This window comes from Tiliqua scincoides, chromosome 5 (genome assembly GCF_035046505.1).
Source record: "Tiliqua scincoides isolate rTilSci1 chromosome 5, rTilSci1.hap2, whole genome shotgun sequence".
In the NCBI taxonomy this organism is placed as follows: domain Eukaryota; kingdom Metazoa; phylum Chordata; class Lepidosauria; order Squamata; family Scincidae; genus Tiliqua; species Tiliqua scincoides.
The window spans coordinates 120,357,295-120,371,117 of record NC_089825.1 but is presented as its reverse complement, the minus strand read 5'-3'; the positions used below and the strand labels follow the sequence as shown (position 1 = coordinate 120,371,117).

Genomic DNA, 13,823 nt, shown 5'->3' with positions numbered 1-13,823 from the left:
AGTTCAGAAAAAAGGGGGTGGAGATGATGGGGGATGAATGGACATCTAGTTGGAGAGACAAGAGTGAACCATCAGAGTCATGAAAGAAGTAGGGAAAGCAATCCTTTTCCAGCAAGTTAGTGTCTGGATGAGGGGCGTGCGGAGGGGGCAGGTTTTCAAGCCTTTTCCTTGTAGAGGGTGCCACTGGGATGTATTTTCATTTGCTTCGACTTGGATGGGCCTTGGAAAATGGGAAAGTCTCTTTCCCTTCTAGCTCTGGTTCTCAGATAGGTTAGGTCAAGGAGAATGTTGAGGAAATGGGCCAGAGGTTGGATAAAGCAGTTACCTTGGATTATGGAACAGGGAGCAATTTAAAAGGTGGGTGTTTTGTTTTTTTTTTTGGTCACTTGCCTAGAATATGTGCCCATATGAAAATCACAGCTGGCAAACTAACCTGGTGCTCGAATGATGGTTCTCAGAGCAACCAGTCTAGATTGCACTGGTGCATATTGCTACAATGGAAGGACTACCACCCTCCCTATCCCAGAGGAGCAAGTGGGTATGTTCAAAAGACAGGTGATGGCATCTGGAGGCAGGGGCCAAATTCTGTGTTAGGTACTGATGCAGTGATTTCCAACCTTTTTCATCTTTCAGCACACTGGCAAGGCAATAAAATGGTCAAGGCACATAGTCAGCTTTTTGACAATTGACAAGGCACACTTTGCTGTCAGTGGGGGCTCACATCCCCCAGTGGTCCTATTGATAAATGACCCTATCCCAAATTCCTGCGGCACACTTGGGAACCATTCGCGGCACACCAGTGCACCACGGCACAGTGGTTGAAAATGGCTGTACTGATGGTTAAGAAGAAGATACATTGAGTGTGCAACCTTTGCCTTGCAGTGGTTCCCAAATTGTGAACCTTGGCTGCCTAGGGAGCCGCAGACACCAGCCAGGAGAGCAGCCGAATCTTCCTGAAAATCTGCTGCCCTATACAATGTATAAGATTGTAGCCCTAATGGGGAGCCGTGGCCAATGGCCCAGTAGGACAAGGGAATCACCAGTTGAAAAAGTTTGGGGACCACTGGGGGGGCACCACCTCCAATCCCTATTGATTTAAGGGGGTTGTGTGGGGGCATCATGATGTAGTGGTTGTAATGTTTGGATTTACTTTAGCGACCTGGGTTCAAATTCACGCTTAGCTTACTAGGTGACTTTTGACCAATCAACCTAAACTTGGACCAGACATCTTTCTCAGTCGAACAGCATGGTGAGAATAAAAAGTGGGAGATGCTGCCCTGAGCAATTTGCTGGAAGGATTTTGTTTCTGTTTTTTTTTTTTTTAAAAAAACAAACAAACCATGATGAATAAAATAAAGTGTGGTAAACAGGGCACAAGGTTGGGAATCAGAAGGCAGAATAACAATTTAGTAGACTCAGGTTGTCTATATCCAGCCCAGAGACAATTGTTAGACTGTATAGGGCTAAGTAAGACTATTGTCTCCAACTAATCCCATGGGTCAAAAGGCTACAGCACACCCACAAGCCATCCTACCTGCAAAGCAGCGGATACTTAAGCTGGAGATTTGAGACCCCCCCAGTGCCTACACTCCCTCCCTCTCTCCCCAAAAGTAGACTAGGGCTAGACTAGGGCTGACTAGACTAGGGCTGACTGCGTTTGGGAAAACGGAAGCCTTTCTTTACCAGCAGACGATAACGGCTGCCACGCAGCTCCAGGTGACGCAGCAAACCCGTTGCGTCTTGGTTTCCTCGTCATCTTCGTGGCTACAGCAGCAAAAGCGGATCAGGTAGACACAGATGAGGACTAGACTGATGGCAAAGCATAGGCCCGAGATGCTAGCTAGGAACAGCAGTGCCTAAAGGGCAAGTAGAAATAAAAAAATCCAGTCAAATGAAGGGTCTTTGGCCCATAGCTGGGAAAACACGTTAAATTCATGCTGCCCACATCAAACATGATCTGAAATCTCAACTTCCTTTGTCAAGTTTCTAGTTCTCATTACTATAGTGTTGGAAAGCATACAAAAGCAGAACAGTTATGCCTTGTGTATTCATCATCCCACAAAGCCTCCAGAATCTCTTTCATACCCCTTTTTCGCAGTTCACTTTTTATCCTACCACAGTACTCATATCTGTGTCCCTCTCCCCCATCAACCAAGTTCGGAGCCCTTCCTTCCTTGGAGCAGCTGGGACGAAGTTTTTTCCTCATCCTTTCTTGGCAAAAAAAAACCAAATTCAGGCCAATGATTTTTCTTACCCTGTTACCCTTTTGTGCTAACAAGCAGAAAAAATGGAGACAGGCCTCACTCTGCAGTTGTATTGTGTAGTATGTAGATTTTTTTTTTTTTTGTTAAAGGAAAGGTGAGTGCTGCATATTCAAAATGCATCAAGAGGGCCATGTCAGCCAGAGCTTCCAATCCTTCAGAAAACATGAAAGACTTTTCTGCTCAGGAAGGCATGTTGGTGAATTTTTATGAGCCCACTGCCTCACTGAGCACCTCACACTTGACTGTGATCTTCTGGCGTTGGGACAAGTGTTTCTTTGTGAATTTGTTTAAAAACGGTGACTTTATGTTAATTGTATTTTCATGCTGTCGTTGTTAAAATGGGAAAGAGACTGTCTGGTACATTGGGATCTAAATTAATTCATTAACAATAATATCCCCTGTTCTGCAGTTATTAGGCTCAGAATAAAACATGTAAACTAACAATTCTAACTAACAAAACTAGCAATCTTAGGCATGTCTGCTCAGAAGTGAGGCTCAGGAAATTCAATGGGGCTTACTCTTAGGGAAGTGTGCATAGGATTGTAGCCTAAGGGCCCAATCCAATCCAATTTTCCAGTATAGCCTCAATGCAGCCCTGTGGTAAGTGAACACATATTCCCATACTTTAAGAAGGCCCCAGTGATGGCCCTTCACCCCAGGATGCAGTGCACATCCTACTCACACAACTGCACCAGCACTGGAAAGTTGAATAGGATTGGGCCCTAAGACATTTACTAGAGATATTAACTTTACTGACCTCTCTGGGAGCATAAGGTTGCAATCCTGTGCATTTACCCGAGAGTAATCCTCAATGAACTCGGTCGAACGTCTGATGAAATGTGCATTAGATTTGGACTGATTGTTTATGTAAAACAAGCAAGATGCCTGACTTTTATTTATTCATTCCTCAACATTTGAGAGACTGTAAGTGCCAAGGATGGGATCTTTTATTGGCACACAACTACAAAGAGTTTGGCACTTTTGCGTGTTGGGCCCTGGTCCCAGAATCTCGTCACACAAAGTGTGAAGAATCATTACAATCCTTGAAGGTTCCCAGAGGTACACCCAAGCCCACATCCTCCTTTGCAAGAGAAGGTGCAACAGGATCTCTCACACGCAAACACACACATAAACAAAGAGTTCTTCACAGATGTTCTGGATGACACCGATGCTCAGCACACAGCAGGTAACAGCCTCCCCTGATTTGCTGGTACTGCCTGAGGCATCACCACAAGAGATGCGGCTGGGTGGAAGTGTTTCTCTGCCTCATGTGCCTGCCCGCACTCCCCCCTGCAAGCATACAAACAAACAGATTACAGGCAATCTGACAATTCGCCTCAGGCTTAGACGCACCACAATCTGCGCCCACAGCAGCTGGCAGGGCCAAGGGGAGTGGCTGGAGGGGGCAGGAGTTAGTCCGTTACACTCTCTGGCCTTTCAAGGCCTGAAAGCATCACCGGTCATGAGAACAAGGATGCATCCAAGCACCTCCCCCGCATACGAAAATATCCATCTTTGCACAGAGTCACTGAATGTGCAGACACCACCAGCCAACCACACAACTCAGTTCTTGTATCTGTCCTGTCCACTACACATTGCCATGCTTTCTTGGGTCCCCCAGGTCCTCACACTGCCTGCAAAGTACCCCCTCTGTCCAGTCATCTGCACATCCATGCATTACTTCACCTGTTCCCTGGTCACCATCCATCCCCCGAATCTTCCTCTCACTCCCATCTAGGCAAACTAGACCTTACGCAGGTTGTGCGATGGGTCTTGTGTGTTTGTTAAGAAGAGCCCTGCTGAATCAGGCCAAAGGCCCATCCAGTCCAGCTTCCTGTATCTCACAGTGGCCCACCAAATGCTTCAGGGAGCACACAAGACAGTAAGACACAACCTGCGTCCTGGTGCCCTCCCCTGTATCTGGCACTCTGAGGTAGCCTACCTCAGAAACCAGGAGCTGGCACATGCCTATCTTGACTTGTAACCCGTGATGGACTTTTCCTCTAAAAATTCATCCAATTCCCTCTTAAAGGCATCTAGACAAGATGCCATCACTACTTCCTGTGGCAAGGTGTTCCACAGATTAATTACACGCCGGGTAAAGAAATATTTTCTTTTGCCTGTCCTAACTCTCCTAACTCTCAATGTTGTTAAAAATGTCAGAAGCAGCTGGGGGGGGGGGGACCGGTTCCATCTGGATTGGGACCACAACAAGGGAGTATTTTTTTACTCTTCACCCTGGCCACAGTGCGGATCCATATTCCCCTGCACCCACAACTGCTATTTGGCCCTGGGGGGAAGTTCACCATTCACTTACTTAATGCAGTATTTATTATGATAATATGTGCATACTGCTTTGCCAAGCAAAATGGATTTTCAAAGCGGAAGGGTGCCATGTCTTCTCAATCGGTGCTCCACGCCCCTGTTCCTCACGTTCGTCTGCCTAAGTCTCCATTCACGCAAATGAGGAAGCTATTCCTCTTTCCATTCCAATTCACATGCACACTTCAAACATATCCTTCTGACCTGATAACCTGTATCTGGCCACACACCAGGGATGGGACAGAGACTTGAATGACTCTGGACTCGAGTCGCCAAACACGCATTTTCAGTGGCTCGTATGGACTATCGTTACACATGGTTGAAACCGGAAGTGATTTGGGACTTGAGAGTTTTTTCGGGAACAAGTGGAGACTTGGAAACTCTGCTTGTTGTCTCTCTGTGCGTGCTTCCTCCTGGCTGCCGAGGGTGACTCTTCCTCCCTCCCTCCCGCTGCCCGCCCGCCCACCTGTCTGCTGCTTCTGTCCCCTTGCTTGCATTGCCCGTTCCCTCTGCCTTGCCAAGCTGGGACCCCCTTGCCAAGCTGTTGGTCCTCCCTGGTGCCCCTTCTGAGGGCAGATTTGGGAGCCAAGTTGTGAACGGGGGTGGCCGGGTGGGTGGGTTCACTGCCAGGATTTGTAAGGAACCGATCAGCTCTTTCTGCACTGTTGCACTCATTCAAAGAACAGCAGAGCTTCTTACAGATGGACGCATTCAGAGGTCCCCTGTGGGCCGACCGTGGATTTCATTATCCACGGTTTTTTGCACCCCTGGGGGTTTCGAGAACAGAACCCTCGCAATGCCGAGGTCCGACTGTATCTGTTTTTGTGCTGTGTTTCTACAAATTATTGTAAATAAAGAACAGCAGGAGGTGAAAAAGCTCATGGGAAATAAGGTAAAACATAAGGTAAAACATAAGAAAGTTCCTGATAGTTTGCAGGAGGTGCTAAAGCTTGAGGTGCTAAATCTCATTATGTGAAGCTAGAATATCTGAAACATTTTCATCATTGATTTTAACCCTGTATTGATGCTGTATAATGTGGTTATTAAATGTCATTTCTTCTATTTTTATCATGCCACACAACTTTTTCCTTTTGGTACTGGCATTTGGGGTGACTTTGGGGTAAACTTGGAATGGCTTTCGAACGAGTTAGATTTAAATTAATGTAATAATTATACTTGTTATGCAGATTTTCACCATGAAATATTTATCATTTTCTTCTCTTATTTCCTCTATCCAGTGTAAGCTGGTGTATTGCAGTGGTTAAAGTCTAACCACTACACTCTACATTCTAACCATTAACTAGCTACTGTTGTGGTTAGAGTCTGATCCAGCTATTTTCAACCACTGCGCCATGGCACATTGGTGCGCCATGAATGGTCCCCGGGTATGCAGTAGGAATTTGGGAGAGGGTCATTTTTTAGTAGGGCCATTGGGGATGTGAGCCCCCCATTGGTAGCACAGCGTGCCTTGTCAGTTGTCAAAAAACCGATGGTGTGCCTTAACCATTTTAGTGCCTTGCCAGTGTGCTATGAGATGGAAAAGGTTGAAAATCACTGGTCTTACTGTTAACTGTCAGGCTAGGGTGGCCCACAGTGAACTAGGTTCAAATTCTACTGTGATCTAGGTGATATTGGGTCAGTTGCTATTTCTTAATCTAACCTACCTTTCACAGTTGTTGTTGAGAATAATGGGGGGAGGAGAAAATCTTGTCCTGAACTCCCCTGGGATAAAAATGCAGTAGCAAAAGAGGGGTGAGTTGGATAGAAATATTTGATGGCGGGGAAATCCGTTTAATTTGGAATGCTTTGGGCTTATAGGGAAAAGATCAAGGTCTTATGAGTCAGAACTCCTCTGGAGGGGTAGTTTTCAGTGCTGGGCTTCCACCCTTGAACATATGAAGCAATAATGTGGATGAGAAGAGAGAACCACTGAGAATATACAGAGTGCTGCATGAAATATGCACACCCTGCTCCTTTAGATCTAGGATTCTAGATCAGCTTCTCCGCAGGGTTTGTGCCTGAGCCCCTACTAAGGATGGACAGAGGGGCAGATAGAGATAATGGGGACAGAAACAGTGAGATGAACACGAATCTCTATGTTCCATCAGTTCTTTGAGTCTTTCATCCCCCCCCCTCTCTCTCTCTCTCACACACACACACACACACACACACACACTCTGAGTAAATTGGATCAGCTGCAGCTGTGAGGCTCAGCCTGACCTACATATCAATAGTTAGAGTGCTCGCCTCAGCACTGGCGCTGTGAGGGAATCTGCTGCCACAAACTCCCGCCCCCTCACCCGCAGGGTGGGATGGCGCTGCTCTGTCCCACAGTCACCCACCGCTTCCCACCCACCACTTCTGCAGCCAAATGGGAGCAGAAGCTCCAGATTTCTGCAGGTTCCCATGACTCCTTTGCCCCCACCTCACAGTGCTCCTCAGTCTTCACCATACCATACATTTACATTCCTCTGCCCCTATGGCGGTGTTTCCCCAGCGCTGGAGGCATCCGTGATGGGAGCAATTAATGACACATGAGCCGGACCCAGAGCTAGCAGATTCAATATGGAACATGAACCTTGAGCACATACCCAATGCATTTGGTTATCGATTCCTCTTATTTATATCCCATCCTTTTTCCAAGGATCTCATGGATGGGACCCCCCCCCCCCACACAGTTATTCTCCACAACAACCTTGTGAGGTGCATTCAAGGGTGGTACAACCTGGAACACCACCCAATGCCACCTCTGCAGGGGGGAATAATCCCTTACCATGCTCTGCACATTGTTTCTTCAAATATGGAAGTGCAAGACTTCCGGTTTTATTGAAAGGAGCTACTCAAACAGTGGAACTTCTTTGTTTGCACAGTCCCTGTGAATAAAACCAGAAGCCCCGCTCTTCTGTGGGCATGGTAAGGAGATGGATGATCAGCTTGCCATTTGTTTTTAGTGGGTGGAAGGTGGATCAATGGGACTTGCATCTGCGACGGGCTGGAAAGAGGCCGCAGTGGTGGACTCAGTGTGAAAGGCTCTTCAAATGCACCACCCGCTCATCCCACCCCGCAATCCACCGCTGATGCAACCAGGGTATATTAGTTTGGAAAAGAATGACTGGCCCAAAGTCTCTGGTGGAGCTTCTTGGCCCGACGAGGAATTCAAAATCACGTCTCCCGGGTCCATATCCAACATTGTCTGTTCAACAGCCAGAGCTTGGTATGGGGAGAGGAGGAGACACACAACTCTTTCTCCTTGTGTGTTTTTCCTATAGAAAACTGTTCACCAAAACTGCTGTTTGTCCCTCAGTTGGTTAGTTGCTGCCAATATCTGTGTTGGCAGCAACTAGCAATTGGAGGGGGGGGAAGGATGACACAAGTGGAAACATAACATGATCTCTGAGCCTTAAGGATCAAGCGCATACCCTCCCCTTCCCATGTGCCATGGTCCTGATCTCAATTTCCCTCCTTTGTGGGGGAAAAAGAGACACTTCCAGTTGGAAGCATACCTGCTAAGCACATTCACATGAATATCTAGTTTGACCCTTATCCAAAGTCTGGAAGGCCAGCACTAGCACTTGTGCCCCAAACACGCAAACAGGGAATGTCTCAGGATGCTGTTCTCCCTTCCTCAGCCAGACCGAAGCCCTGTTCATGTGACACATGAAGATGGATATGGAGGATGTGGGCAGAAGGAGGTGAGATTGCACACATTGGCCTCATACTCCCCCTGTGTGTTCCGTTGTTTATGTTATTAGGAAGACAGACTTTAGCAGAGTTCCAGATCACACAGAGTAGGGTTTTCCAAACCCCAGCCCAGGGGCTGGATCCAAGGTTTGGGGAAAGCCCTCTGCTCTGTGAGTGGAGCTTACCGTTCCGCCTCTGTGCCATGTGTCTCCCCAGTAGATGTGGGCATTGGGACGCTCTGGGCAATTGCATCTGCCCAGACACCCTGTAGCACAGCCTTCTGGGACACTGGGCAACAGATGCAACTGTCCCTTGCGTCCCAGTGCCCAATGGGAAAACACGCAGTGCAGAGGCGGAACGCTAAGCTCCCGTCCGAATGGGGACTGCTTTTTTTGGTGCACAATGGCCACAAATTTGCCAACTGCAGGCACAGAGGAAGGCTACGTGGGTACAACTTTGGGTTGTACAACTTTGGGTACATTGGGTACAACTTTGGGTACAACTTTGGGTACAATCCATGGGTACACATGGGTACCACATGGGTACAACCACAAAATTATGCAGGGGATGGACAGAGTGGACAGGGAGATGCTCTTTACACTCTCACATAACACCAGAACCAGGGGACATCCACTAAAATTGAGTGTTGGAAGAGTTAGAACAGACAAGAGAAAATATTTCTTTACTCAGCGTGTGGTCGGTCTGTGGAACTCCTTGCCACATGATGTGGTGACGGTGTCTGGCCTGGATGCCTTTAAAAGGGGATTGGACAAGTTTCTGGAGGAAAAATGCATTATGGGTTACAAGCCATGATGTGTATGTGCAACCTCCTGATTTTAGAAATGGGTTATGTCAGAATGCCAGATGCAAGGGAGGGCACCAGGATGAGGTCTCTTGTTATCTGGTGTGCTCCCTGGGGCATTTGGTGGGCCGCTGTGAGATACAGGAAGCTGGACTAGATGGGCCTATGGCCTGATCCAGTGGGGCTGTTCTTATGTTCTTATGTAGCAACTAAGGAGGCCATCACAAAAGGTGAGGGAACACTCTCCCACCCTTATTCAAATAATGTCTTTAAGCTTTTAGCTGAAATGGTCAACAGGCTTTGTTCGGCGTATCTTCACCACAATGAGGGCATGCCACTTGTTTAAAAAACGAACAGTCAGTAATTAAGATGAGCCAATGTACTCAGCCACCCTGTTCCTCTGGAGCAAGTGTACTGAAAGAAATGGTGTCCACTGTGCTACAGTGAATTCTATCAGCAGTAGGGACTGCTACTCAGTGGGACTGCCACTCATCCCATTTGGACATATGAAACTGCTTGGCTGAGTCAGACCATTGGGTCATCTCAGCTTTATTGTGTAAGTTTGACCAGCAGCAGCTCTCCAGGGTATCTGGCAGAGGTCTCTCTCGTCACCTGATTATTTTAAGTGGAGATTCCAGGACTAAACTTAGGACCCTCTTTCTCCACTGGTGCTTTCACCCACTCTCCTCCCCACCTGTTAACAGGAAACAGGACTCCACCTTTAACCTACAGCAGGTGGTGGGAAAGCAGCAGGATCAGCAGCAAAATTCTGGGATGTAATCAGGCAACAGTAACAAGGCAATCCCATGCATTTCTACTCAGAGTTCAGTGAGACTTATTCCCATGGATATGTGTAGAGGATACAGCAACTGTTACATAACATAAGAACATAAGAACAGCCCCACTGGATCAGGCCATAGGCCCATCTAGTCCAGCTTCCTGTATCTCACAGCGGCCCACCAAATGCCCCAAGGAGCACACCAGATAACAAGAGACCTCATCCTGGTGCCCTCCCTTGCATCTGGCATTCTGACATAACCCATTTCTAAAATCAGGAGGTTGCGCATACACATCATGGCTTGTACCCCGTAATGGATTTTTCCTCCAGAAACTTGTCCAATCCCCTTTTAAAGGCGTCCAGGCTAGACGCCACCACCACATCCTGTGGCAAGGAGTTCCACAGACCAACCACAAGCTGAGAAAAGAAATATTTTCTTTTCTCTGTTCTAACTCTCCCAACACTCAATTTTAGTGGATGTCCCCTGGTTCTGGTGTTATGTGAGAGTGTAAAGAGCATCTCCCTGTCCACTCTGTCCATCCCCTGCATAATTTTGTATGTCTCAATCATGTCCCCCCTCAGGCACCTCTTTTCTAGGCTGAAGAGGCCCAAACACCGTAGCCTTTCCTCATAAGGAAGGTGCCCCAACTTTTACCCTGCACATACCTGATCTTGTCTGATCTTGGAAGCTAAGCAGGGTCAGGCCTGGTTAGTGCTTGGATGGGAGGCCGCCTGGGAATACCGGGTGCTGTCGGCTTATACCATAGTCTTTCGAGACTTAAGGTTGCCAACCATGTGTATAGGACTGCAGTCTAGCGGCCCAATCCTGACGGCATATTACACTGCTGGAACAAGTGTTCTGGTGGTGTAACGTGCTTTCTGGCTGTTATGAAGGGTGACACACAGGAGCATACAGGCTGGCCACTGCCAGAAACAGTGAGCGGCTTGCTCTGCATGGCAGTGGACACTGGAAGCCCGCTGCCCCAGGTAGGATTGCACAAGGGGCAAAAGGGAAGCGGGAAGGGGTGGAATGAGACAGGGGTAGGCAGGAGGTGATGGGGTGGGAAGGAGGTGGATCAGGCCCAGGAAGAGGGTGGGTTTGGTGGTAGCAATGCCCACCAAATCCTAACCCCCTTCCTGGGCTTGATCCATCTTCATGGGTCCACGCAGACTTGCACAGGTGATATTGCTGGTGCAGGTTCAACTTGACCCACTGGGCTGGCAGGATCTTACACCGGAGGAAGGGAGCAAATGTTCCCTTCCCCCAAGGAGGCCTCCGGAGGCCAAAACTTCCCCGTGGAATGCTATGGATGCCACATTGGTCCTACTGCATTGCCACATGGGGAGTTAGGTAGGCTTGGGCTGTTCGTGATCCATAGTTGTGCATCCTACCCCTCAAGTCACACTGAAGGGGCATGTAAGGCCGAGGGTGCTGTCTATCACAATCTGCCCTGTAGTTGAGCCCTGTGGTACTTGGGGATCTGTGCAAGCCACTGGTTTCCAAAACAGAGAAGCGGAAGTGTAATTCTGAAGTCCTGCCTGACTGCTCTTCCTGTGTGAGAAAGATGGCAGGAACTGACACTTGTGAATGGAGAAGGACAAAATGAGGAGGACAGACTGGGAGCAGAAGAAATCATTGGAAAGTAAATATGTGCACTACAAGACTTTTAATAAAACAGCAAAAATAGAACAGGCAGGAAAACAATCAATATAAAACCTCAGTGTAGAATAGGCGGAGAAAAGAAACTATGTCTCCCCAGACCCCCCCCCCCCCCCACACACACATTCTGGCTGAATATACAGATCCCCTGACACTCATTAATCCTCCTAATTTGATCTGATTGTTTTAAAAAGCACTTTCAATATTTGAATCTCCTAATCCCAAAGCCAAATCTCTCAGCTGGTGTGAACCAGCCTCATTTCATTGTTTTCGTCAGTGGGGCTCGATCCCACACGGGGTGAACCCTGCTCCATTATGCGGGATCACATGAATGCAAAATGGTGTGTTTGTAGGGAGGGGGAAGCTACCTTTTGTACAGTGACAATTGATACATGGAGACGTCTTCTCCTGGGGCACATTCTTGCTGTCTATCCCATATTCAGGTTAGAAATGAGTATGGAGTGAGCGCTACTACTGAAGTGTTCTCATGCCTCCCTATTTATAGTTCCATAGTACAACAACCATGTAACATATGGGAGTCAATACTGGAAGGTCCCAAATATCTCTGGGGAATCTCTGATAAACTGTCCAGGAAAATGATCTTGAGCCAGGGAGCCAGGGAGCAGTCAACTGCATTTTCAAGAATCCCAATGGTCCAATTTCGTGTTTTCACATGCAAGCCAAGCGTGCATGTACAGGATCTCTTAAGAGCAAAGCTATAGTGAGTCTCTGCTAAGTGAGCTATTGTACGTATGTGCTCTTCTGTCAAAACATGAGTGTTTTGCTGGGATAGAACAAGGTCCATTTTCTCAGCCAGCATCCCTACAAGAACTCCAGCAACCAGCAGGTGCTTGGTGAGAGTGCTTTTTTTCTCACATTGCACACAAATTTGGCATGAAAAATAGCAACATACAGAGACCAGTGGGAGAACATCTCATCATGCTAGGACACTCTGCTGTGGACTTGAAAGTCTTTGTTTGTCAACAAAGAAACTTGAAAGAGACACTTCAGCATGAAAATGGAGTCTGTCATACTATAGTGGCTGATGAACTCAGCTAGGCTAGGAAGATTTCACTATCACTGATGTCTGTTGTGAGTTGTCATTGTGGGTCTCTTATATACAGTGTAGTTGTACATAGAATTGTCATAGATGATGCCTCTGACATTTCCTGGCCATTTGACCTCTCAGGTCACTTTTTTTCCCCTGTATGCAGTACATACATATATTTCTCGGTAGATGCCTACCAACTGCGGGTAAGACTTTATGTTCACGATGGACTGTAGTCCATAGAAAATTATTTAACAACGAAATTTGTTAATCTTTAACATGCCACAACACCCTTGGTCTTTTTTTCTCATGAGAAGTTACCTTAACTCACATTCTGGAAATTTCTGTATACTACCTGATGAGAATAGCTCAAATCACCCAAGAAGACACACACCTTTCAAAACAGCTACCACTACCAGAGGATCACTAAAATGTGTGCACACTAAGGCTAGGAATGGTCCGTCGGTGTGCTGCAATCTACCTCCAGTCCAGGCCTGCTTTAGATGACATGCGCCATGTGGAACCTTCACAATCAACAGACTGCAGAAGTGGGGAGAATCGTCCAGGTTGGATCTAGCAAGGGCACTCCACCATTGCCATCCTCAGATGGGATGCACGAATGACGTGAAATAGTATTCAGTATATGGAAGTAAGCCAAATTCCGAGTGTGTATTGATATGGGTAGGTAGGTGGGGTATGCACCTTTGCTCTCCAGCAGTCATTCAAGCTGTCGTAGCTAGTAAAGATCAAAAAATTGGAGAAGCAGGCCTTGAATTGGAATGTGCCACATATATACTATGTCAGTGTTTCTCAATGTTTGTCCCCCACCACACCACTTCACAAGGTCCACCTATTCAAAGTACCACTGGAAGTAACTGGTGATGACATCATTGCCATTTCCTTCTGGGTTGGGAGGCCAGATGCAATGTGACAAACACCAGTAAGAGGCTCAGAGTGGACTGGAGGGCTTTTTTGAGCATGGAAAAGCTTGCTTTGGAGCTCTGCCCACTGAACCAAGCCTCCTACCACTGTTTGTTGTGTCATGATCCTGATCTTGCTGCTGAACGGCAGGTGTTCAGGGGTCCCGCGAGTACCACCAGACACCACCTCAAGTACCACTGGTGGTACCCGTACCGCTGGTTGAGAAATGTTGCTGTAGGTGAAGGTAAGACAGAAGGCAAATGCTGAGTCTAACTGAAGCAGACAAATGGACTGGAAATAATCCAGAAATAAGCTTGGGTGGTGATCTGTGTCTGGATTGTGCCACT

At 47.3% G+C, this 13,823-nt stretch overlaps 1 protein-coding gene across 3 annotated transcripts in view; it reads right to left on the bottom strand.

Annotated features, from left to right (window-relative positions):
• Positions 1–13,823, bottom strand: part of TTYH1 (tweety family member 1) — a 74,789-nt gene that overhangs the window by 48,273 nt on the left and 12,693 nt on the right. For all 3 annotated transcript variants that reach the window (XM_066628121.1, XM_066628119.1, XM_066628120.1), the window contains exon 2: positions 1,684–1,856. In XM_066628121.1, coding sequence (XP_066484218.1) covers positions 1,684–1,856 — 173 coding nt within the window. The remainder of the gene's footprint in view (positions 1–1,683; positions 1,857–13,823) is intronic.